This window comes from Callorhinus ursinus, unplaced genomic scaffold (genome assembly GCF_003265705.2).
Source record: "Callorhinus ursinus isolate GAN/ISIS: 27379988/994484 unplaced genomic scaffold, GSC_fseal_2.0 scaffold10, whole genome shotgun sequence".
NCBI classification, from domain to species: Eukaryota; Metazoa; Chordata; class Mammalia; order Carnivora; family Otariidae; genus Callorhinus; species Callorhinus ursinus.
Window position 1 is genome coordinate 41,018,070 of NW_027397072.1, and position 15,775 is coordinate 41,033,844.

Sequence of the window (15,775 nt, forward strand, 5' to 3'; positions counted from 1 at the left end):
CTCCATGGAGGGGCCTGTCAGGTGTTACGGCTGGAAATTACCTTGTAGATAAGAGAACCCTCCCCTCCCCTGCCACCCTGAGGTCTTGTGTACTTCCCTACACATCTGAACACCATTTTGGGGAGGACTGGGGGAAGAAGTCAGGAAGACTGACCTTTTTTGAGACAGAAACCAAATCAGCTTACCCTAGAGACATTTAAATCAAAAGAAAATAAGTAAAGTAAATGTGAGAGTTTAAACTTCCCCCTGTCCCTATTATTCAGCAAGGGTAGAGAGGCTCATGAGAAAGAGGAGACTGATAATACAACATAAGGCGCTCTGGAATTTCTTGCACATTTTATACGGAGTAAACCAGTCCTTTTACAGTTACATTAAAGTAACGTCTTAAATAACAAAAAGTTTTAATTACTATTCCACTAGCTTATTATACATTTTGGAAAATCTTCCCTTTGTTCAAATAAAGTTTACATCTGCTTTTATTATTTTTGACCACATTTTAACAACAGGCATAGCTAAATATTAATATATCTTAATTTATTTAGTAAGGGATACCTAATGTAGGAATTCACACGCCACAGAGGGGAGAAAAAGGGCAAATTTTAACAAGGACATGTTCATATGAATTATAAATACGGCATCATGTGACCTTACCGTTCTGAATACCCGCTGTCCCGGGCAAACCTCTGGAATGCGCCCATAGGATCCGAGCCTGTGCTTAAGATAAATACCAGGGGAGTGTTATATGACATGTCTTGATACAGAGTGGGCAGGTCCACAGGTGGTGTCTCTATAAAGTGTTTTCCAAGATTTTCTATTACAAAGTCTGTAAGAGCAAAAACCACCTGAAAGTTGAAGAGCAAAATGTTTAAAAAACAGTATGCTGGATGAGGACCCTTCATAGTTCTACCTTATTTCTCTCCCTCAACTTCTCCGAGGGGGTGCCCTGTTGTTCTGCACTCATTCTCTCTTGAGTAGGTATCTTTCATTCTTCCTACTGGATTTGTGCACCACATGGTTATGGCCAACAGCCACGGTTCCCATGACCTCACGGAGGAAGCTGACTCTTGGATGAGAGGAAAGTCCCTTGTCATTCCATCCATCCCCATCCTTGCCTCTTTTTGTCCCATCCTTCTAATCTTCTTGTGGACTTTATTTTCAGTCCTTCCACTGTCTCTTTCTGCCCTATTGACCTCCCCCTCTCTCCCAGATCTTCTTATCACCATACAGCTGGGCTCCTCTGTCTCCTATTCTTAAAACCAAATAAAAGCCTTCCCTTGATTGCTGTGCCCCTCCAGCTGTTTTCTTTCTTTGCTTCCCTTCATAAGCCAGCTTCTCAGAATTGACACATATATTGTCTCCCCATCTTCCTCTCTCATTTTACTCATCAGTCTCCTCTGACTTTTCTTGGGAACCAGCCTCAGCCCTGATGATCATATCCCTGCCTGACCATAACTTCCTACACCTATCGGTTTCCCTCACGGATCCCAGCCTAGCCTGTTTACTCCGTTCCCGCTCTTGCAGACCCTCTCCCTCTTAGCCCACATGGAGCTTTTGTGTGAGATGGGAAAAGGTGTCCCTTCTTCAATACACTTGTGCCAGAAGGCTGTCACGATAAATATACAAACCAAACCTACAGTATCTATAACGCAAATGGCACCCTTAAGGGTTGTGCAGTGCACATCCGGCACAACTGTAAGCAGCAGTCTTGCTTTAACGTTCACCCTCCATTAGATGTTGACATCACCTCGTCCAAACAATTCTTGCATGTTTTTTGCTGTTATCGTTGTTGGGAGAGGGGACACCTCAACCTGGTTCAGGGCCATGGCCTTGGATCGCACCCTTCTGTGGCCAGTCTGGGAAAAGATGTTACATGCCTGCCCACTTAAGTGAGGATATATTGTGTACTAACTATAAAGGTGGCATGGGCGAAAAGGGACAGCCTTGCAACAGGGCCAAGGGAGTTTGGAGTTTAGTTTTAGTTATGTCATTGTATGACTAAATATAATTTCAACATCAGTTTCTTCATTATTATTTTTGAAAATATTTTTGATAGCATGATCTATTTATTTGCTTTTTACTTTGACAAAAAGTGCTTAGAGTTTACAGTAAATAACAATATACAAAGCACGAATAATTTATTTCTTGGGGCTGTTACATAAATATAAAAGTGGTAACATACTCATGAAATGTTTTTGAACTCAAAAGGTTGGAGAAATATTTCTTTTGTAAACAGGACAAACTGCCATAAATATTATACAGAGATGTAGGTTTCCAATGGCTTGATTAATGAAAGATCACGAACTATCGGTTACATGTGCAATTTCTCGTGTATGAACTGATTTTATGAAACATTTCAAATACGTAGAAAAAGAAATTTGCATAAAACACACCCTTGGTTAGGCTCAAGTCTACCTAATATATACCCAGAAATGCATATTTCCAAGAATATGGTTAAGTACATAAAATACAGAAAGGAGACGCATCAGTTACAGCTATGGAATGGAGGTTTCCTGTGGAATTAGCATAGAGTTTCCTGTCTTTTGATTTGGCCTGGTGCTATTTGTCCCTCCAGTGATAAGTTCATGATTCCCAGGTGAAGGAAGAGGTAATACAGTAGAACTGAGTATAAGGGGCGCCTGGGTGCCTCAGTCAGTTAAGTATCTGCCTTCGGCTCTGGTCATGACCCCAGGCTCCTGGGATCTACCCAACAACCCTCACCCCCCTCACTCCTTGCTCAGCAGGGGAATCTGCTTCTCCCTCTCCCTTGGCCCCTCCCCCAGCTCATTCTCGTGCACACATGCGTGTGCACTCTCTCATACATAAATAAAATCTTGAAAACAACAACAACAGAACTGAGTATGTGCACATGCCTCACCACCATTGCTAAATGGTCCTCTTCACTTTCGTACTAAGCGGCTAGGAGTTCTCTGCTGTTTCCAATGGTGCATTAAAGATGTAGTCCATATAAAAGATAATGGATAACAACTGCGATCTTATTTCAAATCCAAGAGGCTTCTTGGCTTCTAGTTATTCTAGTCAGTGTGAGTGAAGCAGGCCAGCTTCCTGGTGTTGGGAGAGGGGACATCTCAACCTGGTTCAGGGCCATAGTTGTGGATCGCACCCTGATGCAGCGGCCTGAATGGAGAGTGCACCCCTACGGCTCACAACACTGCCGAGCTGGGAGGCGTGTGGAAGATTTCCTGCCCTGGCCTTTCTTGTCAGTTGCTCGGTTCCAGCTTCTGTGCACTCTGTATCTACAGTGTCCTTGCTTTCAGAGTCCTCATCATCCAAGGAAGTCTTGTTCTCTTGCAGTGGTCTTAACTCGTAAGTGATTTTGGGGGCTTTCACTAGGTGCTTCCTGTGCCATGCCCCTGGAGGTTCCTAGGTAGTGTCCACTGACCTGCTTGCTCCTCAGGTTCCTTCCATATCACAGGCTGGAATGGATCCAATTCTGTGACCCTTTTAGAATTCTGCTGTTTTATTCTCATCAGGATTTTTATGGCAATCCTGACAAGAATATATGTGCAAATGCTTCAGATTTCCCACATCTATGGTCGAGGGAGTTAGGCATTTCTTGAAGACCACCCTCTGAAAATCCCACGTCTGCCTGCAGGATCAGAGACTTTGTAGTCTCTTCCCTCTTTACCACCAAGTCCTTTGCTAGGAGCTCCTCTCACTTTCTTTTTAAATTGAGTTTCCCAGTTCTGACGTATGTGACGCCACTATGTCTTGCTTAGAACCGTTTTCCTGGCCTGCTGCTTGATCCTTGATAGGCTCTGCCTGAGGCCTTCAGAGCATTTTTTAGTTCATCTTCTCGATCAGAATCCATAGGGAATTCCTGAATTTAGGTAAATACTTTTTTGAAGGTACTGATGGGCCAATAGTGTACAAATTCACTCTTGAGAGACCCTGTGTTTGAGAGTTCCCTGCCTGTTGCTTTCATTGTGATGAGCAGGTAAGCTTTAAACATTTGGAAATAATGACCCCTTGTTTATCCTTCCCGAGTGGTCAAACCTCATTTAAGTTATAGTGTATTAGATGAAGGGTAAAGACCCAAGGTGGCTGTGATATTGTGTGTTATATTAGAACACAAGTGCTCATATTCCTCATCACACCCAAGTTCTTTTTTTTTTTAAAGAAATTGTGGTAATATACATATAACATAAAATTTAGCATCTTAACCATGTTAAGCATATAGTTCATAAGGAAAATTGCATTCTGGTGTTTCTCAAATTGGAAAAGCTGTGCAAATAATGCTCTGAGAAGATTTCATCCTGGGTGACTGTCTACACTGTGGTTTTCAACAGAGGGAAAACCTGGCTCTCAAAGAGACTGCCACCTTCCCAAGGTAGAGGAAGCCTGGACTGAAACACCAGGACTGTTAAGGTTAGGATTCTCAGTAGATTTAGCCTTGGAAATCAACAATACTGCATGTGATATGTCTTGATGTCCTCATTTGTCTGCTTTGAGAATGAGTGTTTCTCCTTATATCTGTTTAATCACATTAAAGGAGGGGTTCGCAAAATATGGTTTCAGAATCAGCATCAGCATCATCGGGGAAGCTGGTAGAAATGCAGATTTTTAGCCTGTTGCCCAGACCTGCTGACTCAGAAACTCTGGGAGGTGGGCCCCAGGTCTCTATGCTTTACCAAACCCTCTAAATGATTCTGATGCACACCAAAGTTTGAAAACACTGGTATAGAGGACTTTTCTTAGCTTTGGTGTGGTAATGAATTATTCTTTAGCAGGCAATCTTTATTCATCTCTGATCTAAATGATAATTTCTTTCTTTTCTCTTTCTAGTTCAAATTTCTAATAACCATGTCCTGAGAACTGTTGATAGTACTGATGCCAAAGAAAGGATTGTTGGAATGATAGGCATTCTACTTCCTGTTGCAGTTCTAATGGTTTACTTAGAGGTTTTAAATTTAATTTAAGTTTTAATTTTTTTTTTAAGTAGGCTCCAGAACCAGCATGGAGCCCAATGCAGGACTTGAATTCACAACCCTTAGATCAAGACCAGGGCTGAGATTAAGAGTCAGACGCTCAACCAACTAAGACACCCAGGCACCCCTACTTAGAGTTTTTTGAAATGAAGTTTCATCAATAGGTCCAAACATGCTATTTCTGAAGGAGGCTGAATTTTACACAAGCCACTGTGTTGGACATCCTCTTTCTCCCAAAGGAGCAATTGACTCTACCACTTAGAAACACTGGATACCCAATGGGCTCTGCTTGTGAACAGACCTGGGAACAACAGTCCCTCACTGCACAGATCTTCTCTCTGGACTTGTCCTTATTCGAAGGCTTTCTCAGATTCTCTTTTTCTCTGGGCAGGGGATCCAGATCTTTAGAACTTGAATTCTTTACTCTGGAACCCCAATTTCTTTAGCAAGTGATTCTCTGGAATCAGTACCAGGGTAAGGGTTGTTCCCAAATGCCTTGATTAGTCCATCTGTTTGAGAGGAGGTATAGCTGGTATAATATTGTCATGCTTGGCTCTTCTCTTCAGGGTGACTTTGTTGGTGGTCTTAACTGATTCAGGTCCCTGTCTTCTTTGGAGGGCATATCTAGTTCTTCATTTCTGAAACCTAATCCAAATTCTAGACTCCTCCATGTTGATTTATATAGCAAGTTTTATTTGATAGTATAACACAAGGAAGATCTTTGGTTGAATGTATTAATAAGAATTTTCAGTTAATCCTCTGTGAATTTAGTAGGACTGTATCTGTCATTTGTAGATTTGATCACATTTAGAGAACTGTCCTGGGACATGTTGTGAGAGTCCTGGTGTTCAAAGATGTAAATTTTTTTATTATGAAAATTTCAAGCACATATAAAGTCAGAGATTAATGAATTTGATGTCTTACCCAGTTTTAACATTTGCTAAGAAAAGGTCAATCTTATCTCATTGATATACCCACTTACTCCCCCACTTTTTAGGATTATTTTGAAGCAAATATGTGTCATATTTTCTCATCCTCAGCACATGTCTCTATAATATAAGGACTCTTTAGAAAACATATAACCACGGTACCATAATCACATCTAAACAATTAACAATAATTCCTTAACATCACCAAATATCTAGTCAGTGTTTACCTTCCCCTAATGAAATTATAAATGCCTCTGTGTGTGTTTAAATACAGTATATTTAAATCAGGATCTAAATAAAACTTATACATAGAGATCAATTGGTTTGTCTAAGTCTCTTCAGATCTATTAAGTTTCCATCCTTCATCTCCTCTTCCCCCTTAGAAAACAAACAAACAAACAAACAGACAAAATGCGTTGTTGAAGAAACCAGACTGCATGTCTTGCAAAATTTCTCATAGTCTAGAATTTCCTAGCCTCAATGTCTTAATCTTTAAAATTCTTCCTTCTTTGGGGCTCTTGTCACTTAGTTATCCTTTCATCTTTCGTCAGCATCTAGTCTGGTGGCCACTGTCCCATATTCACTGAAGATTTTCCACCTGGGCCATAGCCTTACTCTCCATTACACATCTGTTCCAATGATGTCTCAACTGTGTCCCAGGCATTGTCTTGCCACCATCTTGTTGGGGGCAATGTGGCCATCCAACATCCTAACCTCACAGTTTCTTGACCTCTAACTCCAGTACACAACATCTCTTCTCTTCCTCAGCCTCCCACACCCACAGCCACCCTCAGGATATTGTCATCATTCGGAACTGTGCATTAGAAATTTTAACTCAATGTGGATCACAACTCTCCCATCCTTCTAGCTACACCTCTAGTCCAAGTATGTCTGCCCCCAAAGAAACTTCCAGGGTTTTTCCTTTTCTCCCAGTCTAGGAAGCCCTTTCTTAGATCTCTTCTTTTTTCTAGTACTCCTTTTACCAACAGTCTCAATTGCATCCTTACATCCTCTGTTCTTCTATTGCAATCATCTGTGGCTCAGGCCAACCCCACAACCTAATTTCCGTGTTCCTACAGAGAAGGCAAAAAATCCTACAACAGAGCATCAGTATCTCCCAATTATGCTTAGGCTTTCTCAGTTAGTTTTCTCCTTCTCATTTCTCATAGGAACAACCATCATTTTTCTCCAGTGCCTCCTGAAACTTATCACTAGAATTAACATCAATGACGTCAGGAATTATATCTGTGTATATACAAAAACTACAACTGTCTGCAATGCTTCATTCATTCTATTGATAACTTTTGTTGTACTGAAACTCTATACCTCCTTGGTTTCCACGTCACTTTTTTCTCCTGGTTTTCTTTTTGCCCCGATGACTATTCCTTTTCATCCTTTCTTTCTGCCCTTTAAAACTTGGTGCTCCAAACAAACAAACAAACAAACAAACAAACAAAAAAAACTTGGTGCTCCTCAGGGTTTCATCCCTTGCCCACCTGTCCTCTTATTTTATTATGCATTCTTCCTATGTGATTCTGACAACTCCCATGGTTTTACTTCCCAGCTCAATGCTGATGATCCCCACCTCTCTATTTCTAGCCTATATTTCTCTCTAGAGTTTCCTACCTACATATTAATTGGTCTCTAGACTGCTGTATACTCTGATAACTGGCAGGTACTGCAGACTCAGCGACATCTTTCTCTGATATGCTTCTCCTTTCACACACGCTTAGTGGTTGATACAGCTATCCCCTTTGGCACCCAAGCAGAAATTGGGAGCCATGCCAATTGTCTCATCTCCATGTCCCCCTCTGTCTCTTCAACCTACTACCTCTATCCTAATTCAGGCTGCCATAATTTCTTGCATAGACCAGTCCAACAGTCTTCAGCCTGGCCTTGGTGACTATGGTTTTGTTCTCTTCACATGCCTTCTTTCCACTGTTGCCAAGATCCAAAAGGCCCGTCAGTTCCCTGCTAATGCCCCCCAGCAGACCACTGTCCTCTCTGGAGAGCACAGCTACCTAATGGTGCATGCTAGGAAAGGATAACCACGTTCCTGGCTGGCTCTCTAGCCTTTTCTTTCATCATTTTCTGTATAAAACACTATGTTCTATTAATAACACAGAATCTCTATTTCTTAGAATCTTCTCCCAAACTTGACTATTGTTACTCTCTAAACAAATAAATCTAATCAGTTATAAATCATAACTGGCTGATGAGCATTAGCAGAAATAACTATAACTTGGTCCTTTAAAAAAAAAAGATCCTACCTTCTCTTCTTTACAACATTTAATGAGAATTAGCTTTTGGAAAGAACTTAATACTGGATGCCAAGAATTATGGCTTTTGATCTCTTTTTCTTGTGTCATGAATTCCTCTTCTGTCTTCATTTTAGAATAGCCTTCCCATTCAGCTGGGTTAATATAAGTCTCAAAAGATCCTGGAAACAATTTAAAAAGATGCTTTAATTAGAGTTGGTTTGACTTTGAAATTAAATAAATATATGTGGGAATTTAAAAATCTCTATATTTACTACCAGTTTTTTACCACAAATGTAAATATATTAATCTCCCCCTCTCCAACCTAATTAAAAATAATTTAAAATTGGATCAGAAAACAAATTCAACAGAAACCACTTACAAAAAGCAAAGCTAAAACAAAAAACAAAATAAACAAAGAGGTTAAAAATAAAAGGATGCATAGAGACACATTAATCAAATGTGAGCAAAAAGAAAATTGAAGTGCTAAGAGTAACCTTGAAAAAATTAGAATTCAAGGCAAATGTAATTAAATGGGACAAAGTAGGTTAAGTTATACTAATTAAAATACAAACCCCATAATAAAAACAATAAAACAAACCTATATGTGTCAGATAATAGTGTAAGAATACATCAAGCAACCACTGCTGGAGGTAGAGGAAAAAGCAGAAAAAATCATAATAGCGGTCGGAAGTAACACACAATTCTCAGTCTGTGACAGATGAAGCAAATCAAAAGCTCTGGCATATATAATTTGAACAATATAAATAACATATGAATAAACTGACATATATACAACTTTATGCCCTAGTAAAAAGAATATGGTGCTCCCTCTCCCCCATGGAATACTTATAAGAAATGGGCCTCACATGAGGGTTAGGATCTCGTGAGTCCTTAATGGTTATAACATGTGGCAAGACTTAGCACTGAAATTCTGGTCGGTGCACAGTCTACGGTGTGCCGTAAGCCTCTCAGCAAGCCCACATAGCCAGTGTGTCCTCCGGTAATGAAACCGGTTCCTTTGGTTGGACATTAGGCAAAATAGTTGGCTTGAATTTCAAGCTAGAAAACCACTTTCTCCAGCTGGTCTCTACTGGGGTTCTCCTCTAAGGGTCTGATAATAGCAATCAAAGAGGAGGTGACAGTCAGAAATGCAGTGACACTTGAGACTATGGCCCTGGAGGAGTGTGCACCTCTGCAAGACTTCTAGTTTCTATACGGAATACAGAAAATTACACAGTATGAGACCACAGGGCACAGCACATGATCGCTGTGGTTGTGTTATTCTGAGGGCCAGAGAGTAGAACCATTTATTCTAAAAGGACTTCTTTTTTCTGGAGGTTCTCATTACTTACTATATAATCACTAGGATTCTGGCTAATGAGAGAGGATAAGACAGCATATTTTAAATAACTCTCAATTAATAGGACATGAAGCACTTAGAAACCATCAAAGACAAAAGATTAAGGCAATTAGGAAGCTTTTGAAGGTAAGAATGACATTGGAATTAATTATGAAACGTCACCTGCAATGATCTAGAGCTCACTTTTAGAACACAAACCATCCTATCACACATGTACAAACTTCACAGTTGTGCAGGATTTCCAGAATAAACCCTGAAATTTAACAAATGAAAGCAGGAAAGTTGTTTAAGAAATAGCTGCAATTTTAGTCCCCACCTACAGGGACAATGCCTGGTGCCTTTTGTCCAGACATGATGAGTTGAGTTGTTCCCAGAACCACTTTGCCTTCTGGTCTCCATCCCGTCCCTCCATCCCTTCTTTCTTTGCCTCTGTGTTTAGGAGGCTCCATCTAGTTCTTTCCGCTTTGGATCTGTCCCTAACTGGCCATCTGTAGGCTTCTCCTATTAAGTGTTTTTCTTTTTGTGTTCTACCACTACGTCTAGCTGTCTTGTTTAGCTGGTCCACAACATAGAAACATCATTTCTATTTGATGCATTTATTGAAGAGCATTTCATTTTTTCTAGTCTTTATTTAGAAATCAAACAAGTATGTTCGGATCCCAGAAATTCTGGTCCATCTAGACTTTAAATCACTACACTTAGTGGTTAAATAAATATTCATAGTACAAGAGTGATTGTTAAAGAAGAGAACTAGAATGCAGAACTTCAAATAAGTATGGGGTAAATAAAAGAATGGAGAAGCCACCTGAAGACCAGAAAGAAGGAAAAAATGAGGCAAAGACAAAGGCTGCCAAGAAAAAAAATCTCCACAAAATAAGATGATAGAAGTAAGTTCATATAGATCGGGATTTCTCAGTCTCACCAGTATGGACATTTTGGGCCAAGTGCTTATTTGTTCTGGAGGATTGTTCTGAGCATTGCAGGATGTTTAGCCACATCCTTGGTTTCTACCTCTGAGATGACAGTAGCACCACCCCAGACCAAAATGTCTCCAGACATTGCCAAATGTCCCCTAGGAGACAAAAATCTTCCCCAGCTGAGAGCCCCTGAAGTGGATCAATAACTCTAATAAATTACCATTGAACTAAAACTTTCCTGTTAAAAAAAAGAGACTCTCGCACTGTTCAAAACAGCAAAATTCCACTAAAGATACACCAAAAACATGACAATGACACAAAAGAGTTAAAGAATAAAGATTATAGAAATATATAGAGGGGGAACACTAACCATGAGAATTGTGCTGTAATTACATTAACATTAGAAAATTTATTTTAAGGCAAAAAAGAACTATTTAAAGAGGAATATTATTTATTTTTTAAAAAAGATTTCTTTATTTGAGGTGGGTAGAGGCAGAGGGAGAGGGAGAGAAAAAATCTTCAAGCAGACTCCCCACTAAGCGTGGAGTCTGACACAGGGCATGATCTCATGACTGATGAGATCATGACCTAAGCTGAAACTAAGAGTCGGACACTTAACCCACTGAGCCACCCAGGTGCACCTAGAGGAATATTATTTAATAAAAAAGGAATAGTTTACTAGGATGATAATAATTTTAAAACTATTTATACTGAATAGCATAGTTTCACAGGATATGATGGGAAAAATTCTGGAATTTCAAAGAGAAGTTGGCAGTTACAGTGGTATACCCTGATACCTCCCTTAGAAACTGACTGATCAAGTATAAAAAACATTAATAAAATAGTACCACAATAAGTTTGGGCTAAAGGTCACATATAGAATCTTCCATCTAAGAAAACATGCATGGAACATTTTATGAAGACTGAAATCTAAATAAATTACAAAGAAGGACGCCTGGGTGGCTCAGTTGATTAGGTCTGCTTTCAGCTCTCTCTCTCTGACAAATAAATAAAATCTTAAAAAAAATAAAATAAATTACAAAGAATCAATTTCATGCAAACCATGAGGATAATTTCAATAACATAATTAAATTATAAACAATAGAAAGATAGTTCCCCCAATCCTAAGTGTTTTCAAGCTAAAAAGTGTACTTTTAGAACTGACAGGGCTATATATTAAAACTTTTGGGGAAAATTAACATAGAATGTTATAATTCAGAGCACTACCTCTGGGGAAGAGGAGAAGGGTCCTGTGACAGAGAGGATTCTAGGAGGCTGGTACTATTCTTGATTTGGGTGGTGGCTCGTAAGTATAGTTTTTGATAATCAGGTTGTACAATTTTTTTTTTTTAAGTAGGCTCCATGCCCAGTGTGGAGCCCAACTCGGGGCTTGAACTCATGACCCTGAGATCAAGACCTAGCTGAGATCAAGGGTTGGACGTTTAACTGACTGAGCCACCCATGTACCCCAAGTTGTACAATTTTGATTTGTGCACTTTTCCATATGTATGTAATCCTTCAATGAAAAGTTAAAAAAAAACACAAAAAAAAACCTATGGGAGGTAGCTAAGGCAATTCTAAGAGGTAAGTATATCCCCTTAAAATGGAGATAATAGTAAATATAAAATACCGAAAATTCATGGGCCAAGCATTCAACTCAAGCATTCAACTGGGAAAGCAAGTAGTTCACATTTTCTTAATAAAGAAGAAATTTCCTAGTGAAAAATACTGATACAGCAGAAGTTAAAGGAGACATCACAGTTGGGATTCACAAGTCTGTTTATAACTACATATAGCAGATCCTTTTTGACATATTACCTATTCGTACGGAAATAGGATGTAACAGTATATATTGTGTAAGTCCTTTAAAAACTACAAATGATTCTTCTAAGTCACAGCATGCGAACCACATGGCAGGATGCAGCCAGGGAACATCAGGCCTAGGTGGGCGTTCCTATTAGAAGACAGAAAGAAAATGAGTAATCATTCACAAAGACAACCACAAAATATGTTTTCTGCTTGTCTAAGTGAAAAACCAAGCTCCAACAGCATGTTAAAAATAACCATTTGCCTAGGACAAGGAATTAGTTGGGGTGAGACAGAAATGATGTTGAATCAGTTTTACCTGTAGACCTTTGCTCAGAAGTGCACCTGGTAAAAGCTTTCCAAGTTGACATTTACAGAAAGCAATTGATCTGGTGAAGGGTCAACATTAAATGTGTGACTTCTAGCCTGCTCCCCAACTCATCACACCAGTCACACCAGTCTCTCCTCACCCTCCAGATGGTCATACAATGATTTTTTTTTCCCCTAAAGACTAGCTTCATGGCAGTATTCCATGAAGCACTTACATGTGGGTAAACAGTTTTACAAGAGACAGAGAAACAGCTGGGATCATAGACTGAAACTAATCCCTTGAAAGTTTCAAGAATATTTGCATGAGGTTCTATACTACATTTTTAAGTAGATTTATTGAGATACAATTTACATACCATGCAATCCATCCATTCAAAGCATACAATCCAACGTATTTCGGTAAATTCATAGATTGGTGCAACCATCACTAGAGTGAGTTTTAGAACATTTCCTCTCCTCAAAAAAACCCCAAGTATTCTTTAGCTACTACCCTCCTACCTGCCCACGCCTCCAGCCTAAACAACTACTAAATTGCTTTCATTTGTCTGTTCTGGACACAACATATAAATCAAATTTTATAATATGTGGTCTTTTGTGACTGGCTGCTTTTGCTTAATGTTTTGAAGGTTTACTCATGTTGTGATACGTATTAGTACTTCATTTCTCTTTATGACTGAATAATATTCTGTTGTTATGAACAGACCACTGTTATGAATAGACCACATCAGTTGATGAACATTGGGGCTGTTTCCACCTTGTTGGTTACTATGAATAATGCTGCTAGGATATTCATGTCCAAATTTTTTGTGTGGACATGTTTTCATTTCTTTCTGATATATACCCAGGAGTTGAATTGCTGGATCATATAGCAATTCTACATTTTGCTTGAGGAGCTGCCAGACTATTTTCCAAAGTAGCTGCACCATTATTCGCTCTAGTCAGCAGTTTATGAGGGGACTGATTTCTCCACATCCTCACCAATGCTGCTTATTACATGTCTTTTTGATTCTAGCCATTCTAGCGGGGATGAATGGTATCTCCTTAAGGTTTTGATTTGCATTTCCCTGATGGATAATGATGTTGAACATCTTTTCATGTGCTTATGTATATCTTCCTTGGAGAAATATTTATTCAGGTCCTTTGCCTATTTTTTAAATTGGGTCATTTGTCTTTTTTTGTGGAGCTTTAAGAGTTCTTTATATATTCCAGACAAATCCTTTCTCAGATATGATTTGCAAATATTTTCTCCCATTCTGTGGGTTGTCTTTTCATTTTCTTAAGTGTTCTTTGAAACAAAAGCATGTTTATTTTTGGTAAAGTCTAATTTACCTATTTTTTCTTTTGTTGCTCATGCTTTTGGTATCATATCTAAGGATCCATTGTGAAATATGCAGTCACAAAAACTTCCTCCCATGTTCTCTCACAAGAGTTTAGCTCTTATGTTTAGTTTTTTTGGTACATTTTAAGTTATAGGTGTGATGTAAGGGTCTAGTTTCACTGTTTTGCATGTGGCTGTCCAATTGGCCCACACCATTTGTTAAAAAGACTTCTTTTCAGGTGCCTGGGTGGCTCAGTCCTTAAGCGTCTGCCTTCAGCTTAGGTCATGATCCCAGGGTCCTGGGATCGAGCCCCGGATCGGGCTCCCTGCTCGGCGGGAAGCCTGCTTCTCCCTCTCCCATTCCCCTTGCTTGTGTTTCTGCTCTCGCTGTCTCTCTCTCTGTCAAATAAAAAAATAAAATCTTTATTAAAAAAAAAAAGGCTTCTTTTCCCAATGAATTCTCTTGGAACCCTTGTCAAAAATTCATTGACTATAGACACAGTTTTATTTCTGGATTCTCATATTTGATTTCATTTATCCATTTGTCTATCTTTGTGTTAGTATCATACTGTCTTGATTATTGCTGCTTTGTAGTGAGCTGTGGGATCTGGATCCTTTGCGATTCCACATGAACTTTAAAATATGCAATTCCATACGAATTTTAAAATAAACTTGTTGAGGGGTGCCTGGGTGGCTCAGTTTTTAAGCGTCTGCCTTCAGCTCAGATCATGATCCCAGGGTCCCGGGATCGAGCCCCACTCAGGCTCCCTGCTCAGCGGGAAGCCTGCTTCTCCCTCTCCCACTCCCCCTGCTTGTATTCCTCTCTCACTATCTCTCTCTCTGTCAAATAAATAAATAAAAAGTCTTAAAAGAATATTCTATCCCTTAAAAAAATAAACTCATAGATTTCTACAAAGAAGTCAGCTGGGATTCTGATGGGGATTTCACCGAATCTGTGGATCACTTTGGGCAATATTGCCATCCTAACAGTACTAAGTCTCTAATCCATGATTATGGGATTTTTTTCCCACTTATTTAGGTCCTCAAATGTCTTTCAACATGTTTTGTAGTTTTCAGAGTATAAGTCTGAGCTTCCTTTGTTGAATCTCTTTCTAAGTATTTTATTCTTTCTACTGCCACTGTAACTGGATTTTTTCCTAATTGCATTTTCAAATTGTCCCTTGCAAGCATCTATGAGAAATACAAATTAATTTTGTATATTAATCTTATATCCTGCAAACTTGCTGAACTCATTTATTAATTCTAATACTTTAGTTATTTTTTAGTAGGTTCCTTAGTATTTTCTATATACAAAACCATGTCCCCTGCAAATAGAGATACTTTTACTTCTTCCTGTCTAATCTGGATGTCTAATTGAGCTACCAATGATCTCTAGTACAATGCTGAAAAGAAGTGGTTAGAGCAGACATCCTTGTCTTGTTTCTGATCCTAGGGAGAATGCACCCAGGCTTTCACCACTAAGTATGTTGTTAGTGTGGGTTTGTGTACGTGCCCTTTATCTAGCTGAGGGAGCTCTCTTCCATTTATAGTTTGTTGAGTGTTTTTATGATGAAAAGGTGTTGGGTTTTGTCAAATGCTTTTTCTGTGTCTACTAAGATGATCATGCAGTTTGTTTTTCTCTTCTGTTGATTCTAATGCTATGTAGCATTTATGATAAAAATGGAAAATACTAGTAACTAAATAAAGTAACTTGATAAAAGATATCCTCCAAACACATTTATAAAAAAAAAAATTAGCCAAGAATCATTCCAATTTCCTTGTGGTGGAAGAAAAGAGAATTTAATAAAAATTTTTGAGAAGTGTCTTAAGATGATTTCTGACTAATTTTAAGTTTTGTGTTTGATGGTATTTAAAACATATTTTACATTTCTTTTCAAAATATGTTGC

The 15,775-nt window shown here is 38.9% G+C and overlaps 1 protein-coding gene across 1 annotated transcript in view; it reads right to left on the reverse strand.

The window, feature by feature from the left end:
* The window catches only part of DNAH6 (dynein axonemal heavy chain 6), a 241,149-nt gene that overhangs the window by 40,122 nt on the left and 185,252 nt on the right, over positions 1-15,775 (reverse strand). The window contains exons 62-64 of the mRNA XM_073897471.1: positions 12,232-12,367; positions 8,146-8,315; positions 652-842 (exon numbers count right to left, since the gene is read on the reverse strand). Of these exons, the coding sequence (XP_073753572.1) occupies positions 652-842; positions 8,146-8,315; positions 12,232-12,367 (497 nt within the window). The remainder of the gene's footprint in view (positions 1-651; positions 843-8,145; positions 8,316-12,231; positions 12,368-15,775) is intronic.